General features: G+C 39.5%; 1 protein-coding gene and 1 long non-coding RNA gene across 2 annotated transcripts; both read right to left on the bottom strand.

Moving 5' to 3' along the window:
• Positions 1-1,574: 1,574 nt before the first annotated feature.
• ZBED4 (zinc finger BED-type containing 4) lies at positions 1,575-5,277 on the bottom strand. The gene has a single exon (XM_063446795.1). The coding sequence runs from the start codon at positions 5,267-5,269 to the stop codon at positions 1,805-1,807; it is 3,465 nt and encodes a 1,154-aa protein (XP_063302865.1). The 5' UTR covers positions 5,270-5,277; the 3' UTR covers positions 1,575-1,804.
• A 1-nt stretch (position 5,278) lies between these two features.
• Positions 5,279-16,803, bottom strand: LOC134602180 (uncharacterized). Its single transcript, XR_010090418.1, has 3 exons — positions 16,613-16,803; positions 7,257-7,323; positions 5,279-5,496 (listed from the first exon to the last, which is right to left on the bottom strand). It is a non-coding gene; the product is annotated as an uncharacterized LOC134602180 (long non-coding RNA).
• Between the last annotated feature and the right edge of the window lie 2,150 nt (positions 16,804-18,953).

Raw genomic sequence — 18,953 nt, 5'->3', positions numbered from 1 at the left:
TTGGATTTCCTTCTATTTTGGACTAAAACTTGAAATTCACCCAATGATCAATCATTCACACTTTTAGTAAATAGCCATGATAAACTTATTGCAAATAGGGGGTGCGAACACAATACGAATATAGAAAAAGATATCTCCATGAGATAACAAAAGAGAAATCATTGTAGGGTGTGTTTTATATGGTGTAACTGGAAATGTGACTCTGTATGAACTGATTTGTGTTTTATATTGTTGGTATCCAATACTAATTTTGTAAAAGTATTTGCATATGCTCGGAATCCTCACTCAAACGGGAAGATTCAATTTTACATACAATAAACTCTCACTCAAATTTAAAAAAAATAAGGTGCAATACCTTACCTACTGTAAATAAAACTGTTTAATTTTAAAAACATTGGGATGACCATTTATAAATACACAGTTACAGAGATGTAAAAATTTGAAATCAGAATTCGGTACAGTATTTTAACAAAATGACAAATTAACGAACATTTATTACAGCAATATCAAAAGAAACAGAAAATTGTGGCATCTGGGCTGAAGTATTTTCAGAATACTTCTACAATGTTAGCATGTACTGACTCTTGATACCATATATATATATATATATAGATATATATATATAAAATCCACACCAATTGAGACAAAAGGGCTCTTTAAATAAGTTAACATTAAAGTCAGCAATTGTGTCATGCTACATTTTAAAATGTATGGTGCATTCTCTGCAATTTGATCTGAAAAAAATATATAAGAAATGTGAGGTGTCCCAGACTTTTACTATGTTAAGGATTCTGTAGGTGTTTTTTTTTTTTTTTCCCACTTCTATTTATGAAACAGACAGAATGTCCCACAATAAATCAGACCGGCAAGGGGGTGGAGGGACGACAAAAAAAAAATTAAATTAACAAAACAAACAGGATTCACAACACATCTAAGATTAATAGGACATTAAAATTACCCAACATGATAATGTCATAACCTTAAAACAGTATCAGGAGTCTCATTGCATGTACACACAAATTACTGTGTTGCAGTGTTACACACTTTGTGCTGTTGCGCTTTGTGGATTTTGTATGACTGACAAATGCATGCTAGAGGTTTTGCTGAAAAACAAACCATGAACATTACTTCTCTTCAATACAATAAGATTCTAAAGGGTAATGCAAACATTGTTTTTAAAGCCCAGTTTAAATGTACTTGACCCAAATCCTTAGACAGGAGCATCTGTAGTCAATCACAAATGGCTGTAAACCATACTATAAATATTACCCAAGATGGAAACATGACCTGATCTTTATATACAAATAAAACAAACCAAAAAAACCGCACATATATATATATATAAAAAAAAAATCCAAACTAAAATACAGTACCTTTAAATTTTTTATATATAATTGAAGAGAAAAACTACAAAATAAAACTGTTTACATCTTTTTTTTGCCGTTCTATTATAACAAACAAAGTTCACTTTTTACATATGTATTTACAAATATGAAGACTAAAACCTACTTTTCTTTAAGAATTATAAAAACAAAACAAAAACAAAACGACAAAAGAGACTTGCTACGGTTAAAAACAAACCGAAAAAAAAAAAAATGATATGTACAAGATCTGGCCGTTTGAAAAACTGAGTAAGGCACATGTAGACTATATTTAAAGCGAAAACATTGGAACGTAATTAAAAAATTACAGTTACTGATCGGATGTCGTACATGACCCCTGTGGAGCAATTTAATAAAAACGTAGAAAAAACAGTTAATTATTCAGTAAGCAACAATAGCTTTCACCTGACAATTGGTTGGTTTCAATACTGAAAGTAAATTAAAGGAAGATTAACTTTCAAAAAGATGAGCTGTTCGAAATGTTCCATCATCGACCGAGTTTGGTTAAAATTACTATTTTCATTTGAGGTGTTAAACAGCCGCTCAGGAGGAATAATGCTTGGGGGACAACCTAGAAATCGAACAGCCAGCTTTGATAGAGCAGGCCATGAAGATTTCTTTAAATTCCAGTACGTTAAAGGATCACAGTTGTGCTCAAGCACTTCCTCTTCCAAATAAGCAAACACAATGTCTTCGGGTAACTTTTCCTTTATAGTTTTCGATTTTTTAAGGTTAGCCATAAGCGACCAAATATTTTCTTCAACATTAGTTTTAGGTGGTGAACTTTTGAGACACCCATTAAGAACAGGCGTGTCATCTGAGGTAGAATTTAGTAATTCCAGTTCCCTGATTAATCCTTGTTTATATTCCTCGGCCTCCTCCTCTGCAAATAAGGAAGCCTTGTACCGAGGATCCAAGAGAGTTGCAAAAATGTATCTTGGATCATGAAGAGTTGATGATAGTCTACAAACCATGGCTTCTTTAAGGGATTTCAACATTGTATCAATTCCCATTGTTTCCTCAAACAACATTTCTATCTTTCGATTTAGTATATGGATCATCGGAATCACCTGACTTAAGGTAGCCATATGCATACTCATTTCTCTCCTGGCTGCTTCAAAAGGTTTCAGAGCATGGCAGACAGACTGCATCACTTCCCACTGATCGCAACTTATTAACTCCCTGAAGTTGCACTCAATGGACATTTCATCAATTGCCCTCTTCTGCTCAATCAGCCTCTCCAACATATGAAATGACGTATTCCACTTTGAAGGAACATCTTGAATGAGTGAGTGCAGAGGCAGTCCGTATTCATTTTGCAACTCTGACAATTTTTCTTTTGCTTTCGTTGACCGATGAACACGTTCACAGATCTTTCTTGCAATGCTCAGAAGATTTTGAACCATTCGTTGACTCTTAATTGCCTCATTTACAATAAGATCCACAGTATGGCCAAAGCACTGCACACTTGAATGTTCACTCTCGTTTAATGTTTTCCCTATGCTATGATTATCTGTTACAGTGATGCCCATTATAAGGCCGAATGAGGTGATCCACGAGTCCCATAAGTATTCCAGATGTTTTTGAACGCTGACCCCATTGTAGTCACAGTCAATCTGTGATACATGTAGAAGTGCCGAACAATGGTAATCGTTGCTGTGTGGCCTGAAGGAAGAATCAAATGTTACCCAGTGAGCAGTGAGTGTTAAATATTCCCGTGTCTGGCTACTCATCCAGATTCCAGCTGTGAAGTGAATTACACCACCCTCTGCTTCTTTTAATTGTGAGGAGATTACCTGTTTCACATTTTCATACATATCGGGAATAGCAGTTGTGGAAAAATAAGAAGCGGATGGTAAGGAGTATTGAGGTTGAAGGTATTCAAGCAGTCTGTTAAAACCAACATTGTTTACAAATGAGTATGGCTGGAGATCAAGTGCCATCATTTCAGCTACAAGACTTGTGATTTTTTTGGCAACTGGGTGAGAGTCACTAAATTTGTCATTGGTTTCGTCAAATGAGGAGGTGGCTGTTAGGTCTGTGTTTATAGATGCGTGTCCATCTGCTGATGGTAATGTGTCTGGAACACCGTTATTTTGCAGTACATTGTTGTGGAAGCGCTGTAAGTGTCTCAGGAGGCAGCTAGTCCCTAAATTGGTCGGTTTTTTTCCTCTGCTAATTGTGCGCCCACAGTGCATGCATATAACCTTAGTAGAATCTGCTGAACAAATTGAGAAGTGATTCCACAGTTTTGAGGTCTTCTTGCTGTTTGTAGGTAAGACAATCTGATCGCGAGTCATTACTGTCGGCAATTCTGGGATTTTTGAAGAAGAGCACTCCGCAGAGGCCAATGTAGCGTAAGGTGAATTAGCTAAACCAACATCCATAAAGCTTTTTTGGTTTAATAGTATTTCAGGATGTCTCCGGTAAAGATGTCTCATTAAACAGCTGGTTCCCAAATCACCCTTTTTACCCCTGCTGATCATACAATTGCAATATCTGCAAATTGCTTTCAAGTTATCAATTGGTGATAATGAAAAATGGTGCCATACTTCAGATTTCAGCCGTTTCATAACTTTTTTATTTTGAGGAGAAATGATGGGTGGCTCATATGCTGTAGAACTCTGACCCTCGTTAAGTTTTTCAGGAGAAGACATCAATGAATCCACAGTATTTGTGGAGGAACGGAGAACTGCTGCTCCATCATCAATTGATAAGTCACCATTAGGGGCATTGCATTGTAGGTCCTTGGATACCCTATCTGGAGATGAAGGTTCTGAAGTAGATTCTTTTATGATTTTGCCAGGAGAGACTGCTGCAGAACTGATCTCTCCACAATCAGTGGGTAAAAGAGATGGTAACAGTGTTGGCGGCACAGAATATGGAGGTGGCAAATTTGTTCCACTGCTATTTTCTTGTAAAACAATTGAACGATGTGCTCTCCACATGTGTCTTATTAAACAACTTGTACCAAGGTCCTTTCCATTTTTCCCTCTGCTGAATTCATTCATGCAGTGAATACAAACAGCTTTTGAATTATCCAATGGAGATAAATAAAAGTGCTTCCAGACTGCAGAACGTCTTCTGGAACCAGATGAATTTTTCTGAATTGGAATTTTTTCTGTCAGGTTTTCCCCTGTATCATCACATTGGTTGTTAGGTAAAGACCTCGGAGAAATGACAGCAACATCCTCTTTGCTAATTTTATCTGAAATGGACAAGTCTGAAGACATCTCATCTGAGGATAAGACGGCAACTGAGTCTTCCACCAACTTTTCTGTGGGTGAAATTTTTGAAGACAGCTTCCTAATTTTTGTAGGAGTCGCAATCGTTTCCACAACATCTGGAGGCTGCGGAGGTAGAAGTAACGTAGGAGGAGAGCAGGATGATATACCTGGCATATTTTCATTATCAGAGACAAGGACTCTAGGGTGAGCCCTCCTCACGTGTCTCATGAGGCAACTTGTACTAAGGTCTTTTTCATTTTTCCCTCTGCTAAACTCTTTCATACAGTAATGGCATATTGCTTTGGTACTGTCCCGAGGAGAAATAAAAAAATGGTTCCAGGCTGGAGATTTTTTCCGATTGCTGATGTTCTTATTCGTAATGATGCTTTGCGTAACAGCCTCCATTGCAGCATCGTAGAGTGTAGTCGTATACTGGGAAAACAGGGCACCATAGTCATCGTCATTTTCATTGGACAAAAAGGTATTTGAATTTTCAGCACAGTGTTCTTTATCGTCATGTTCATCACTGCTTTCTGTTTGTTTCGGATCATCAGGTTCCATTTTTATGTGCACATTATCTAGGTCACAGTTTAAATCGTCTTCTTGTTCTTCTTTGACATTGCTCTTATCCGAAGAAAGGTTACTTTCCATCTCATCCATTTTAAAAAGTAAAGGAAGAATGCTCATATGAAATTCCAATACACTTAACTAGGGGGAGAAATGCAAAGTTCCTGTGTTACGGAGTGAGATTTCTTCAATGCTTAGCTGCTGTGAACAATACATATCTCCTACAAGTTTGGTCGAATGTTCTTGGCAGGGTAATGAATAAATTGACAGTTTCTACACCAGTACGATTACAGCCATCCTGAGAATTCTGAAGAAACCATCTAGTAAATAAAAGAAAGGGGGGGGGGGGGGGAAAAGTGTAAGAAACATATGCTGTACTAAAGAGAAACAAATATTAACATCACAATATTGCAACTGATACATAAAAATTAAAGCGGATCTATCAGTATTTCATAAACAAAAAGTCTTTATAGGTTTAGTCTGGTTCTAAAAGATAGGCATCATTTGTTGCATCTCTTATTGTCCACATATATTATATGCATGACTTATAATATAAGGTGGTAGAAATTCAGGGCACTACAGCTGCAATGGACTTCACTACTATAGCATGTGCTGAAAGGTGTTTTCTCGACATCATGGTGATCTTGTCGAGCCATAAGGCAGACAATTCCAGATTTATAGTTCAATTTGAGTTTTAATGATTCTGGAGAAGATTGATCCTGTTTACCCAATTAGATTTCTGATTGTCCTGCACATGTACACAAGGATGGTGCATGGACTATGCCCAAGTGGCTCGTATTCATGTCTACAAAAACAATTTGCACAAAGAACAAAAAATGATGCATCACTACCAACGCAGTTTATTATTGCAGAGTTAGTCCAATACTCATCACAGTAGGGCTCGCAAGTCCTCACAGGTTGTTCAGGGGGTGAAAAATTACTAATCCTTTAAAGAAAACTATAGTGCCAGGAAAACAAAGCTGTCGTCCTGGCACTTTAGCTCCCTATAGTGTCCCTTATGTGCTGCAGAAGGGATTAGAAACCTTTTCTGTGACTTTCCTGATTCCAGCGCCAATGTCCCTCGGCGTTGGTTCAGGTTCCGCCTCTGCTCCGCTGATGTCGGCGATGGCTGTGCTCGCATAAGGACTTCCTCCATAGAAAAGCATTACACAATGCTTTCCTATGGGGTTTCGGGTGACGCTGGATGTCCTCATGCATACCCGGAAGTCCCTCTAGTAGCGGGTTGGTAGACAGCCTAGCTAGACTAGAGGTGGCGCTAACGCTCAAAAGGTAATTATTTCAGTTTCTTAAAAACTACATAAATAAATAACTATTTACCTGCCCAGGGTTAAGGGGACAGGGACACTGCACCCAGACCACTTCAATGAGCTGAAGTGCTCTGGGTGCCATATTGTCCCTTTAAATTAAATACTAAAAAAGAAAAACCCCTGATAATGGAATGCACTCCAACAAGAAAAACAAAACAAATAAAAGCATAAATCCTTTTTATTTATTAAGGGATTACAAAAAAGCAACGTGTTAGGCAAACCACATACCTAGTTAGCTGGAAAAATTTGTGTCAAATCTACAAGCTTTTTTTAAAAACTATATACAAAACAAGGTATCCCTATATATTTCTCTTGATTTTTGTGTTTTGTCTTCATTCATTATTATTTTTTTCAATGCTGAGAATGTGTTCTTCTAGGGTTTTCTGAACATCAGAGCAATTGGTCACGATGTTAGTCGAGGATATTCTTCTCTGTTGCCACACAATACAGAGGAAGACAGCTCTTACACTAACACCACAGATAGACCTCCAATCCCCTCTCACTTCTTATTGTTGATAAGAAGCACTCAGAGAAGATGTGTGGAACTATCTTGACAGGAGGGCAAATGTTGCGTACTGGGTTCTGTTTTTGTGTCATTAAGATACCCTGGATTTATTGAGCACAATATATAGTGTATTCAAATGTTATTTCTCCCCTCCCCCCCCCCCCCCCTGAAGTGTACCAAAAAACCCAAAGTGGCAGGCATCACAAACTGTCAAAAGAATATGAAAAAAAACCCACAAACAACTCACTTGACTAAAGGACTCTGCATAAGCACATCATAAATGGTTATCTGTCATATTGGTCCAAATGCAGCACCTGCAAGAAAACAAGAAAATAGTAGTATTAAAAGGTTACCCATACGTACAGTACAAGGCAAAATTAACATATAAATGAAACAGACAAAATATGATTTCAAACCATCTCTAATGATGCACACTCACAGAAGTAACACTGATACAGCGATGTCATTGGAGACAGGATTTGACAAAGCACGGTCACTTGAGATTTAGGCTGCTCACACCCCTATAAGGTTTCTGCATTTTTTGTTCTGTCTCAACACGCACACCTGGGTTTCTCCATTTCACCATGATTGCTCACCAATTCCCACCGTATTTACACTGTGCCTTCCCATCTGTTTCTTTTCTAAAATCTTATTTCATCATTTCAAGAAGCACATACAGTCTAGATGCCAAACACCACAATCCTTAACTTACTCTCTGCTCTAATGACGGCCACAGAACCAATCCCTTAGTTCATTGCTTAAATTACACAATATACAGTCTTTCGGACTGCAAAGACTTAAATGGACACCATGCTTAGCAATTCAAAAAACCCTAACTACTCATCAATTAACTGTCAATTTACATTTAGCTCCTCCAATTAAGATTCAGACCAGGAACTACCAAAATCAATAATGCAATACCTGCCGCCTACAACTTTCTACTAGAAAACTAGTGAGTTTGTGCATGATGCGTCATGTCTTCACGCTTCCCGTTATAGCACTGAGATCTACCGCTTTTCAATTTACATGCCTTATAAAATAATCATGATGATTAAAAATAAATAAAATATAAGCTTTTCAGTGAACACCCATTTATCAAAGAATCTGATTTACCTCCTTAAAATTATCACTAAAACAAACTGGCTGAGATTTGTCCTCCTGTAGTTTATATTGAAGAATTCCGGAGTATGTACATATAGATAGATGATCAATACAACTGATCACAGGTAAACAAATGCATATCTGAGCATTTCCTCATTGATTACAGAAAAACAGTCACAAAAAGTGACTAGAAGCCACAGGGCAACTTTGAGCTGTATTTTATACAACACAAGTTATTTAATCATCACAATAACCAGGTCCTCTGAGCCACACTCACTGTTCCACTTTCAAACTGCTGTTCCAAGCAACAAAAGTACATGGAATTTGTATGACCGCACAGCAGCAAACAAGTCTCGGATTACCATGTGTTACGGCAAGCAGAGGCTGGAGTGGAGTAATGTTTGAAGCAGCATGACTGTAGATTGCCGGAAGGGAGTTCATTGGAGAAATCCTTAATCAATAAATGGAGGATAATCCGTTTGGCAGATGACTATATACAGAGCTAACTGTAAAGGCTGGTGAGGAAGAGATTTAATGGTTCAAGCTAGGCCGTAGTGTATCAGTGAAGGAGTATGACACTACAGCATTCAATGGCAAACTTATTTTTATTGACTACTTTAGTCTCCAACAGTAAAAACCACCAGGGTTATTCACTAGGACTGTCTGCAATTCAAAGTGCATTTCAAATCAAAACACAATGGAAAACATTAGCTGGCTTTGAGATTTGTTTTCAGTTTTTCCACTTACTTTCAGCCCAACATTTGCAATTCACTTCGAATTCCCCCAGGTCACGTTTTAGTAAATAACTCTGTACAACCATCAAGGCATAGATCTGCTGCCCACATTAATACCGCTTCCAAATAATCTCAAAAGCTATAGATTTGTTTGTGATATTTCCAGAACTCATAAGAAACAAGGAAAATACACTAAGAGGCTGTGACCCCATAGAACAGGTTCTCCAACTTTTAAAGATCTGCTAAATGGGCGTGCTTATCCAGTGGCTTACTTTGTTAATGACATGAATGCATTGGCCAGCCATACAGAGAAGATCCTTAGGCATTGTGTAGAATAGTAAATAAAAATGCAAATTGTGTAATTGGCCAAAAGGCCTTTAGGCACTGTCCGTCCTAGTGAACACATTCAATAAGCAGTTTACTTTGCCTGAGGATCTTCATTCTAAATGCCTGGAAAGTCCAAGGTCTCACCTTGCTGCAACAATATATAGATCGACTACTGAACCAGATATTTCTGCACTTTACTAGCCCATCAGAACTTCCACACTGTATCTGCAATTTACAACGGTCAGGGATATTTATCAAAGGGAGAATTCCAAGAACATTTCAGCTATGCTTCCAGTTAGGCTACTCCGGCATTTACTCCAAGCAACATAACCACTATTATTATTATTATTATTATTATTGCCATTTATATAGCGCCAACAGATTCCGTAACGCTTTACAATATTTTGAGAGGGGGGGGATGTAACAATAAATAGGACAATTTCAAGAAAACTTACAGGAATAATAGGTTGAAGAGGACCCTGCTCAAATGAGCTTACAGTCTATAGGAGGTGGGGTATTAGAAACATTAGGATAGGAAATATCAAGTAGGAGTGAAGCAGAGCTGGAGGAGAGAGCAAAGCACTATCCCATAGGGACAGGTATGTAAGGGAGAGATTACTCTGGGAGGCCATACGCTACAGCAAAATGCGGCACATACAGATACTAGCCACCATGACCACCTCAAAGCCCTGACGTAGCCATTGTGCTTGAAATAAACCTTTAAATGTGGAATTCACTTTGAATTCTCAATTTAGTTAATAACCCTGTGTGTTACTCACCAAGATAATTGATAAAAATGATCACAGTTCTGAAAGACAGGCAGATGTATTTATGTTTATATGGGATTTTTGCTCATCCTTTTGTTTCCTTCACTGTCCATACATTACACGTTTATGTTCTAAATTCTGCATATCTTTGGATTACAGTGTTTTAAAAAGGCAAATTAAAGATAACTAAAGAATTTTGACTTATTATAAGCTGTGGAGATATATTGTCCAACCAACCCGATATTAAATAATAATATTCCCAAATGTAAATGGAGCAAGCGTACAAGGAGTAAAAAATCAGTTTGGAATGTATGAACAGTTCACTGCTCCTGAAGCAATGCAATATTCAATAAATACTTCAAATGCTGCATATAAAAAAAAATAAAGTTTACTTCTTTATTTCATTCAGAAATTCAAGTTTGAAATTCTATCTTTATAGTGTAGATCGTATAGTTGGGGTCTATGGTTCAACCAGATTAGCCCATAGGTTAGATTTCACTATTTGCACCTGACCGGGTTCATTACAAGGGTTTAAACTGCAAGCAATTTATTATGGGATAGCCAACTGGTAGGCCACCATCTCTCATGGCGCTTAGCCAACCTACAAGTTATAAGTCTGTGAGAGTTACACTCCTAAAACAGCTGGTGACACACACTGGCTTACCTTCCTTTAAACCAGAGGTTGACAAAAAGTCAACTACCTCTAACTGTTGTAGAACTAGAGGTTTAAATGGACACTATAGGCATCAAAACAACTTCATCTAAATTAAGTTGTTATGATGCCACAAGGCCCCCAGAGGCACTCATATCAAGGAGTTAAACCGTTCTCGAACTGTTTAACCCCAAAGTCGACGTCAGAAGTGATGTCCACTCCCCGCCACCCCCTCAACCACAAGGCGGCATCTTGTAACCTTGGAAAATTTAAGTTTCTTGTCATGCCAATTTTGTGAATGGGGAGTCACTGACAGAATGAGAGCATCAGCTGACCGCTTTCAGCAAATCAGCGTCGCCCCGGACCAAAAGCACTCCACACTTCCTAAATCTTAAAATTCAGTAGCCAGATGCCCTCGGGGGGAAGTGGACATTGACGCTGGAGGCAACTTTGGAGTTAAACCGTTTGAGAAAGGTTTAACACCCTGAGGTAAGAATGCCTCTATGGAGCTATAACTTAATTTATATTAAGTTGTTGTGGTGCCTGGAGTATCCGTTTAGTGTATCTCCTGCTGTGTACATTAACTTTAATCACAAACAGGAAGCTCAAGCAGTGCCTAAAAGACTTAACAGAGCAGGAGAGAAAAAAATATTAATAACACAGACTGTGCAATATAGGACGTTTAAACATTAGACCTCTCTTTTCAGGAAGTGTTTAGGAAGGCTGTGCAAGTCACAAGCAGGGAGGTGTGAAGAGGGCTGTACAAACAAAGTGAGTAAAATCCTAAGTGACAAAGAATTTAGCAATAAGACTGCAGAGGTATGATCTTACACTAAAACTGCTCCATTAATCTAAAGTTACGCTCCAGCTCTAAATTCTTACCTACCCATCCTTTACAGGGGAGCACAGTAAAGGGGAAAAATAATTATACATACATACACACACACACACGACGTGCCAGGACTGTCATGATAAAATTGTATTGAATTAAACTTTGCCAAGAAGATGTTGTGGAGATACTTTTCTGATGAGATATGAAAGCTCATCCAACTGTGCAAATGCAGCACCCACAATCAACAGGTAAGATTAAGCAATCTGGACTAAAAAAAAAAAAAAGGAAGTCGGGAAATCCTTCAGTAGTGGAATTTAGCAAAGTGAAGACCAAATATAATAAAAATGATGTAACAGACCTCTTAAAACATGCCTGCGTGTACAACACAACCAGACAAACTTGACTAAGAGGACAAACTCCACTGATCAGGCAGAAGGACAAAAAAAAAGATTAAAAGGATAGTCATACAACCACCAGTTTATTTGCAATGCTACTTTAGACTTTTGATAATTATACTACGGCTCTCAGAAGTTTCTGAAGCAAGTCCTAAGTTCATGTTTTGCCTTCGTACCTGCCTCTATTAAATGCAGTTAATAAAATCATAAATGGATTCTAGAATACATCACTCGCTCACCATTTCTGCTTCTAAAGCAGTTTTACAGAAACTGCCCACACAATCACTTAACCCCTGAAAGCTAAACACAGGGTGGCAATTCACCTTATGTGATCTTTTTTGGACTAGCTGTGTTTGTTTCCCTGATAATCTCCCTCCCCACACACTTCCTGTTGCTTGGCATGTGTAGTTATCTTTGATAACCATGTACTTTTTTGATAAAAAGAAAAAAAACAAAACAAACACATTTCAGTCTACAATACTGGTGCGATCCCACCTGCATCTTTGTAGCAAACCTTTAGGATTGTAGAGTAACAAGCGGAATTCAACGCTTAACATTAAGAGAAGCTTTTGTTGAAAATGAAATGGTTCAAATTGTCTCTCCACCCCTTGCCTAGTTATTTCCTTTCAGAAGATCTGGACAGTGATCCGGTGAAACATGAAGATGTGTCTTGAATAGTCTCGTCCTCCCCTCCTCCTCATACAAGAGGAACAATAGAGAAGACTGGCTCAAATCAAACTAAAGGGCTGAGCACATACCTGTGGTGGTCAATGGAAACTAGACAACCTGCTTGCAGCGTTTTTTTGGTGTTATTAATGAGTAGGTAAACAAACGTTAAACTTTGCTCACTAGTCCACAAGTACTTCTACATGAACTGACAAAACATAAACAAGCTTACAATGCTCTTGTGGATCACAAACTGAAGATTTGCTGTTGTCAGATTCACGATAACAGCAAGTAAAATGTGTTTAACTGGTCTGACAAAGATGATTCTCAGCGTGTGGTTTCAGAATACAAAACAAACAGATACTGTGGGGTCATTCATGTTGCTGTTAATACATATCCCGTAAAAATCAGCAGAAAGGCTCGCCAACCGCGGTGCACTGCCCGAATAGGACCTCCACAACCATTCTGTGTGTTGTATTTGTTGGCGTTGGTAAAGAGAAATCCAGAAGCATTTTCACCCTGTATGAGTCTTATATTGACAAAGACACCTATATAGGATGAAAACGCGCTGCGACACTCACTGACAATTCTAAAAAGACCCTTAGTTTGACAATGTTTACTGTTCAAAAATATGCAACATACTCACACCACGAATAGGATATATAAACCTAAAGGCTTATTATATTAGTATCCGCAACCTGCTGCAAAAATAAGGCTTTGCAAACCTGCCCTTTTATTCTCACCATGCCAGCAACCAATCTAGAGACATTTAAACTGGAATACAACCGATGTAACTCAAAACATTGGCTAGATAATTATTAAAGTATTCAGATAAGTGATGTTTAAATCCCCTCATTCTGTTGATCGCATTTAGTAAGGTGATCTAGAAAGTTGAAATTTTCTTTGTAGTAAATTCTACCAGTTTTCGCAGATATTTCTATTTCAAATAACTGCCAAATTAACGATGGTGGGAAAATCCTGTTGAATCCATAAAAAAAAACTGTGCATATTAAAAAATGGCAGGAAGCAAAAAATGAAAGCAAGATAAGAAAAAACTGACCGATTTAAAACATTAGTTTTATAAACCCCTTACTGTTTATTGTAACCCCCTCCTAATTGGTCTTCCCAAAAACTGTATTACCCCGCTAGAATGAATGCTGCCGCCAGACTGATTTTCCTCTCCTGTCGCTCCTCTTACACCAGTCCTTACATTGGCTTCCTGTATCCTATAGGAGTCAATTCAAAGTGCTAACCCATACATATAAAGCACTGAGTAATTCTAGCCCCTCATATCTCTTCATAGATCCATAGGTATGCCACTCCTCGGTCTCTCCGCTCTGCCCATGACCTTCTCCTGTCCGCTGATCGCACCCGTACGGCCAACTCACGCTTGCAGGATGTCTCGCGGGCAGCTCCCTTCCTATGGAATAGCCTGCCTGTCGCCAGACTCTCTCCTATTCTTCAATCGTTAAAGAAGTGCCTTAAAAACCCAACTCTTTAGTAAAGCATACGGCCTTCCCAGAGTAACCTCTACCTCACATACCTGTCTCTTGCTTTCTCCTAAAGGGCAGCACTCTATGCTCTCCTCCAGCTCTGCTTCATTCCCACCTTGTATGATTGCTATTTCCTGTCCTATTGTGTTTTACACCCCACCTCCTGTAGACTGTCAGCTTGTTTGAGCATGGTCCGCTTCAACCTATCGTTCCTGTAAGTTTTCTTGTAACTGTCCTATTTATAGCCAGATCCCCCCCCCCCCCCCTATAATATTGTAAAGCGCTATAGAATCTGTGGCGCTATATAAATGGCAATAATAGTAATATAAAATAATGATGTAAAGTCTTGTTGTCTAAATTTTACAAATGAAGCTGTCCGCTACATATATCCAAAAGGGTGCTTGGCGAACGCACAACACACATTCTACGACAGTTCTATCCATCTTATTCAATTCATAATTAATATAATAGGTTTTTGTTCTACCACCACATAGGATGTTTAATAAGGAGAAGAGACCGCCCAAATACTGCAAATGTGACCTGGTGAAAGACACAAACATTGCAGAGAACTAGCCATAGTGGATGGAGTATTAAAATTACACTGCCATAGACTAGCCATAGCGGAGTGTTATAATCACACAAGAATAAGCAAAGGTGAATAAAGGGACCTTATATCATTTGATGTTTGCATTTGCTAGATTAGAAAGATTATGGCTTGGATATAGATAGTTCTTATACAGTCCTTAGATGTGGTTCCATCTTATTTCACTGAAGTTATTTCAACTAAATTAAAACAAGTTGGCAGTTCAGGATTGGGTATAAATATGGGTCTGAGTTTAGGGTTTAGAGTCCAATGTTTTCAGCAAATTGGTGGATCCTGTTCATTGTAATTTTGCATATTTAAAACTCAGACAAAATTAAACATACTCTATTTACCTGCATGTACTTGTTTACAATATTGCACAACACATAGTTGCCACATGACATGTTGCATTTATACCCTGATATTGTGTCTATATGATAGGGTTAGAGTGAAGGCACTACTGGGAGTGACAATACGGTACATGTCCACTTTAATTCTATTCACATTGACATATGTGTGCAAAGTTACCATTACTGTAACCCTACTGGTTGGGCATCAAGCAGATGATATAATTCATCCTACAAGCAAGGCCAAAAGTTAACTATTACCCATTTTAGGGTTGCTAAAGCAATCATGTGTTCATGAACACACAATCTTCTTCAGGCTAATGGAAAGCACATGACAAATGCTGCAATCCAGTATGTAGCAATCATGTGCTACAGTGAAAGCCATTAACTCATGGAGGCAGTTTGGTTTGGGTTTTATTTCCCCCTGCAGCATATTATTATGTATAGCTGCCAACATATGCCATACAGTTGTACAATTTGAGGATCCTTACCATAGGCGTAAAGCCCGTTTGCAGCACTTTCATAGGAAGTGGCAAGCATGATGGCTCATGAGCTTACAATCTGAAGGTAATACAGGAGAGTTGAGACAATACTCTTACTCAGTCTGATGGAAAGCACATGCTAAATGCTGCAATCTAATATGTAGCAATCATATGCTACAAGGAAAATCACTAACCCTTACAGGCAGCTTCTTTTGGGTTTGATTCCCCTGCAGCATATTACCGTTTAAAACTGCCAACATATTCCGTAGCCCTGTACACTGTGAAGATCTACTACATTCTGCACTTTCATAGGAAGTGGCTAGCATGATGGCCCATTGGCTTACAATTTCAAGTTAATACTGGGGAGTTGAGACAATCTTCTTCAGGCTTATGGAAACTAGTATGTAGCAATCATATGCTACAAGGAATTCCATTAACCCATGGAGAGATTACATTCTGCAGCATATTATCATTGCCAACATATTCCATACCACTGTACGCGGCGAGGATCCTTACCACTTGCTGCTCTTTCATAGGAAGTGGCTATCATGCTGGCCCATGAGCTTACAATCTAAAAGGTAATACTTGAGAGTTGAGAGAACAATCTGCTACAGGCAGATGGAAAGCACATGACAAATGCTACAGTGTAGTACGTAGCACTCATATGCTGCAGGAAAAACCCATAGTAAGTGGCCAGCATGCTGGCCCATGAGCTTACAATCTAAAGGTAATACTGGAGAGTGGAGAGAACAATCTTCTACAGGCAGATGGAAAGCACACGACAAATGCTACAGTGTAGTACGTAGCACTCATATGCTGCAGGAAGACCAATAGCAAGTGGCCGGCATGTTGGTCCATGAGCTTACAATCTAAAGGTAATACTGGAGAGTGGAGAGAATAATCTTCTACAGGCAGATGGAGAGCACATGACTAATGCTACAGTGTAGTTTGTAGCACTCATATGCTGCAGGGAGACCCATGGTAAGTGGCTAGCATGTTGGCCCACGAGCTTACAATCTAGAGGTATTGTTGGGGATCTCTCCCCAGGCAGGGCAGTATGGTGGGCTGGTGCCCCGGGGAGCAGGGGATCAGGGCTGCTGACATGCTGTGTGGCTGTATGGAGGATACAGGCCTCTGCCCACCTCAAACCGGAACTGGAGCCTCCCGGGGGCAGTGCGATAACCCATGCACCCCCTGCCGGTCCGTCCCGGCCCCCGCACTCACCTGGTCAGCCGGGGGGTCTCCGCCGCATGCCGTCACCGCCGCAGCCGCCGCTCTCCCCCCCATTCATTGGGTCAGCGCTCGCTTTGTCTGCCCTCCCGTCCCCGCTCAGTCCGACCAGCTCGCTGAACACGGGGGGCGGGGCCTGCGCGGCACTGCTGCTCACACGTCACGGAGTCAAAGGTTCTCAAAATGGCCGCCCCCTGTGTCTCCCCCACCTTGCCTGTTTACAGGGCCTGGGGCCGGGGCTGCGGAGTCCGGCCCTCGGAATGGAGGCCATTGGGCTAGAGGTGGGTCCCCACACCCACAGACACGGCTTTACCCCGGCTCCCCTGCTGTCCCTGTAAGAGTACAGCCAGGCTTGGGGGGAGCCCAGAGATAAAGCACTGATACCCCCCTCTCTCTGCCTGCCTGGGTTTGTTATTTAGCTATTTGAACTGACCTCCTCAGTGCAGCAGCTGGTGCTTATTTAGGCTCTGTGCATTGTCCACATCATGAAATGTATTCAGTAATTATTGATTGTACTGTTTTTATTGCAAAGCAAAAATACGCAGACACTCAGTGTTTTAAATTTCAAGCAGGTTTATTGGAACATCCAGGTGCACAGCAACGTTTCGACCAGGTCTTTGTCACGATTGAGTATTAAGTAGCTGAGTATTTTTGTTTTACATTATGTGTATGTGGGGAGTGCTCACCCTAACTCCGTGAGCACCCTGTTTTTTGGTCGAGTGTAGCCATTACTCAATCTTACACTGTACTGTTTTTATTAACCTTATTTTTTTATGTGCAGATAAAATTAATGTTCAACTATTACCTCCCTGTTTAACAGAGTTATTCAGGTAAGTTTGTCCCCTCCCCCACCTTCATCAAGCAAGTAGACATATCAGTTGTTGCACTAAGTTGGCTAGCTTTGGGAAAATCAATTATGCAACTAGAATCTTAACAAATTTTTTTAAGTTTTTCTCAACAGAAATGTATCTTCCAGAACCCAAAGGCCCAAGCTAGTAGAAATTCCTATATATTTCAGCACTGTACATGTGCTTGCTTTGTGGTGCACGTTTTTCCAGCTTCAATATTTCCCATAGGAAGTTTTGACATCTACTGTGCACATATGTGAGTGTGATTTAATGATTGCCGCATGGTGTTTCCAAAAATGTATATGGTAATATACTGATTAGCAAATGTTTGGTTAGCTCTTTTTTTTTTTTTTTTTTTTTTTTATGCAGCATTTACAAGTGCATTTTTTTTTTATTATTATTATTTAAAATGAGGGGGAAAAAAGCACATTTATTTTAATTCATTATTGATTTAAGGGATTAGAGGAACCTTCCAGCACCCTGACCAGTAGGCTTGTGCAAAAATTTGTTTAATCTGGTTTGTCCAATTCAAATTCCTTTTAATCCACCCCAGATGAATCAATCTTCCCAGGATTTTCCTGTGGACCTTAATTATTGAATAAGACTCCAGAGGTAATCCTGGGCACGTAATTAGTTTGGGTGTGGATTAAAAGCAATTTTACTTGGATGAAGTTGCTCAATCACATTTATGCACAAGTCTAATACCCCCCACACTTTCTGGCCACAGAGGGATAGGGAAGGATGCTCACCAGTCCCCGGGTAAGAAGTTATACCATTAGAAAGCAGTTTGCCTATTTACATTGGATGGTTGCCAGGACACTCTTGACACCATAACTACTACAGTGTGCTGTGGAGTAACTACTCCTGTGCATGGAGTATTTTATTAAAAATTAAGGGGTCTGGTGTGTACCTCCTAATCATTTGGACACACTTTGTAAAGATATGGCCACTTTAGGGTTAGTATATTGGGCTGAGTTGTGCACTTTTGAAGTTAAAATTAGTTACATGTTACCATTTTTTTTTTTCTTCACACTATTAACAAAAACAACATAAATAGTAACAACCCCTGCATGTTGGGCTAAGGTAACATCCCCAGGACATAGTTGAAAACCAGAGTAATCTGAATGTACCTTTCCTGGTTAAATACTTTTATTATATTCAAAGTTATCATGTCTCACACACCATTTCTTTCAAGGTTACATAAATCAATTAACTCACACAAAAATTGGGAATTATTTCTGGAATTTGTATTCTGAATTCCAATGGACCCTTCAGCCACTTAACTTTCTCCAGTGCCGGGCTCCCTCGGCGCTGGGAAACCCTCCTCCTCCTGCCAACATCATCGCCATATGCGCATGTGTGGCTAGAGCCGCGCTCATTCAATCTGCCCGTAGGAAAGCATTTCTCAATGCTTTCCTATGGACGTCCAGCGTCTAAGTGAGAAGCGTGAAAGCGCCTCTAGCGGCTGTCAGTGAGACAGCCACTAG

This window comes from Pelobates fuscus, chromosome 3, assembly GCF_036172605.1.
Source record: "Pelobates fuscus isolate aPelFus1 chromosome 3, aPelFus1.pri, whole genome shotgun sequence".
NCBI classification, from domain to species: Eukaryota; Metazoa; Chordata; class Amphibia; order Anura; family Pelobatidae; genus Pelobates; species Pelobates fuscus.
This window is presented reverse-complemented; position numbering and strand designations above follow the sequence as displayed.

Coding starts and splice junctions, on each gene's coding strand:
- ZBED4 (XM_063446795.1), bottom strand. CDS start 5,269: ATGGATGAGATGGAAAGTAACCTTTCTTCGGATAAGAGCAATGTCAAA.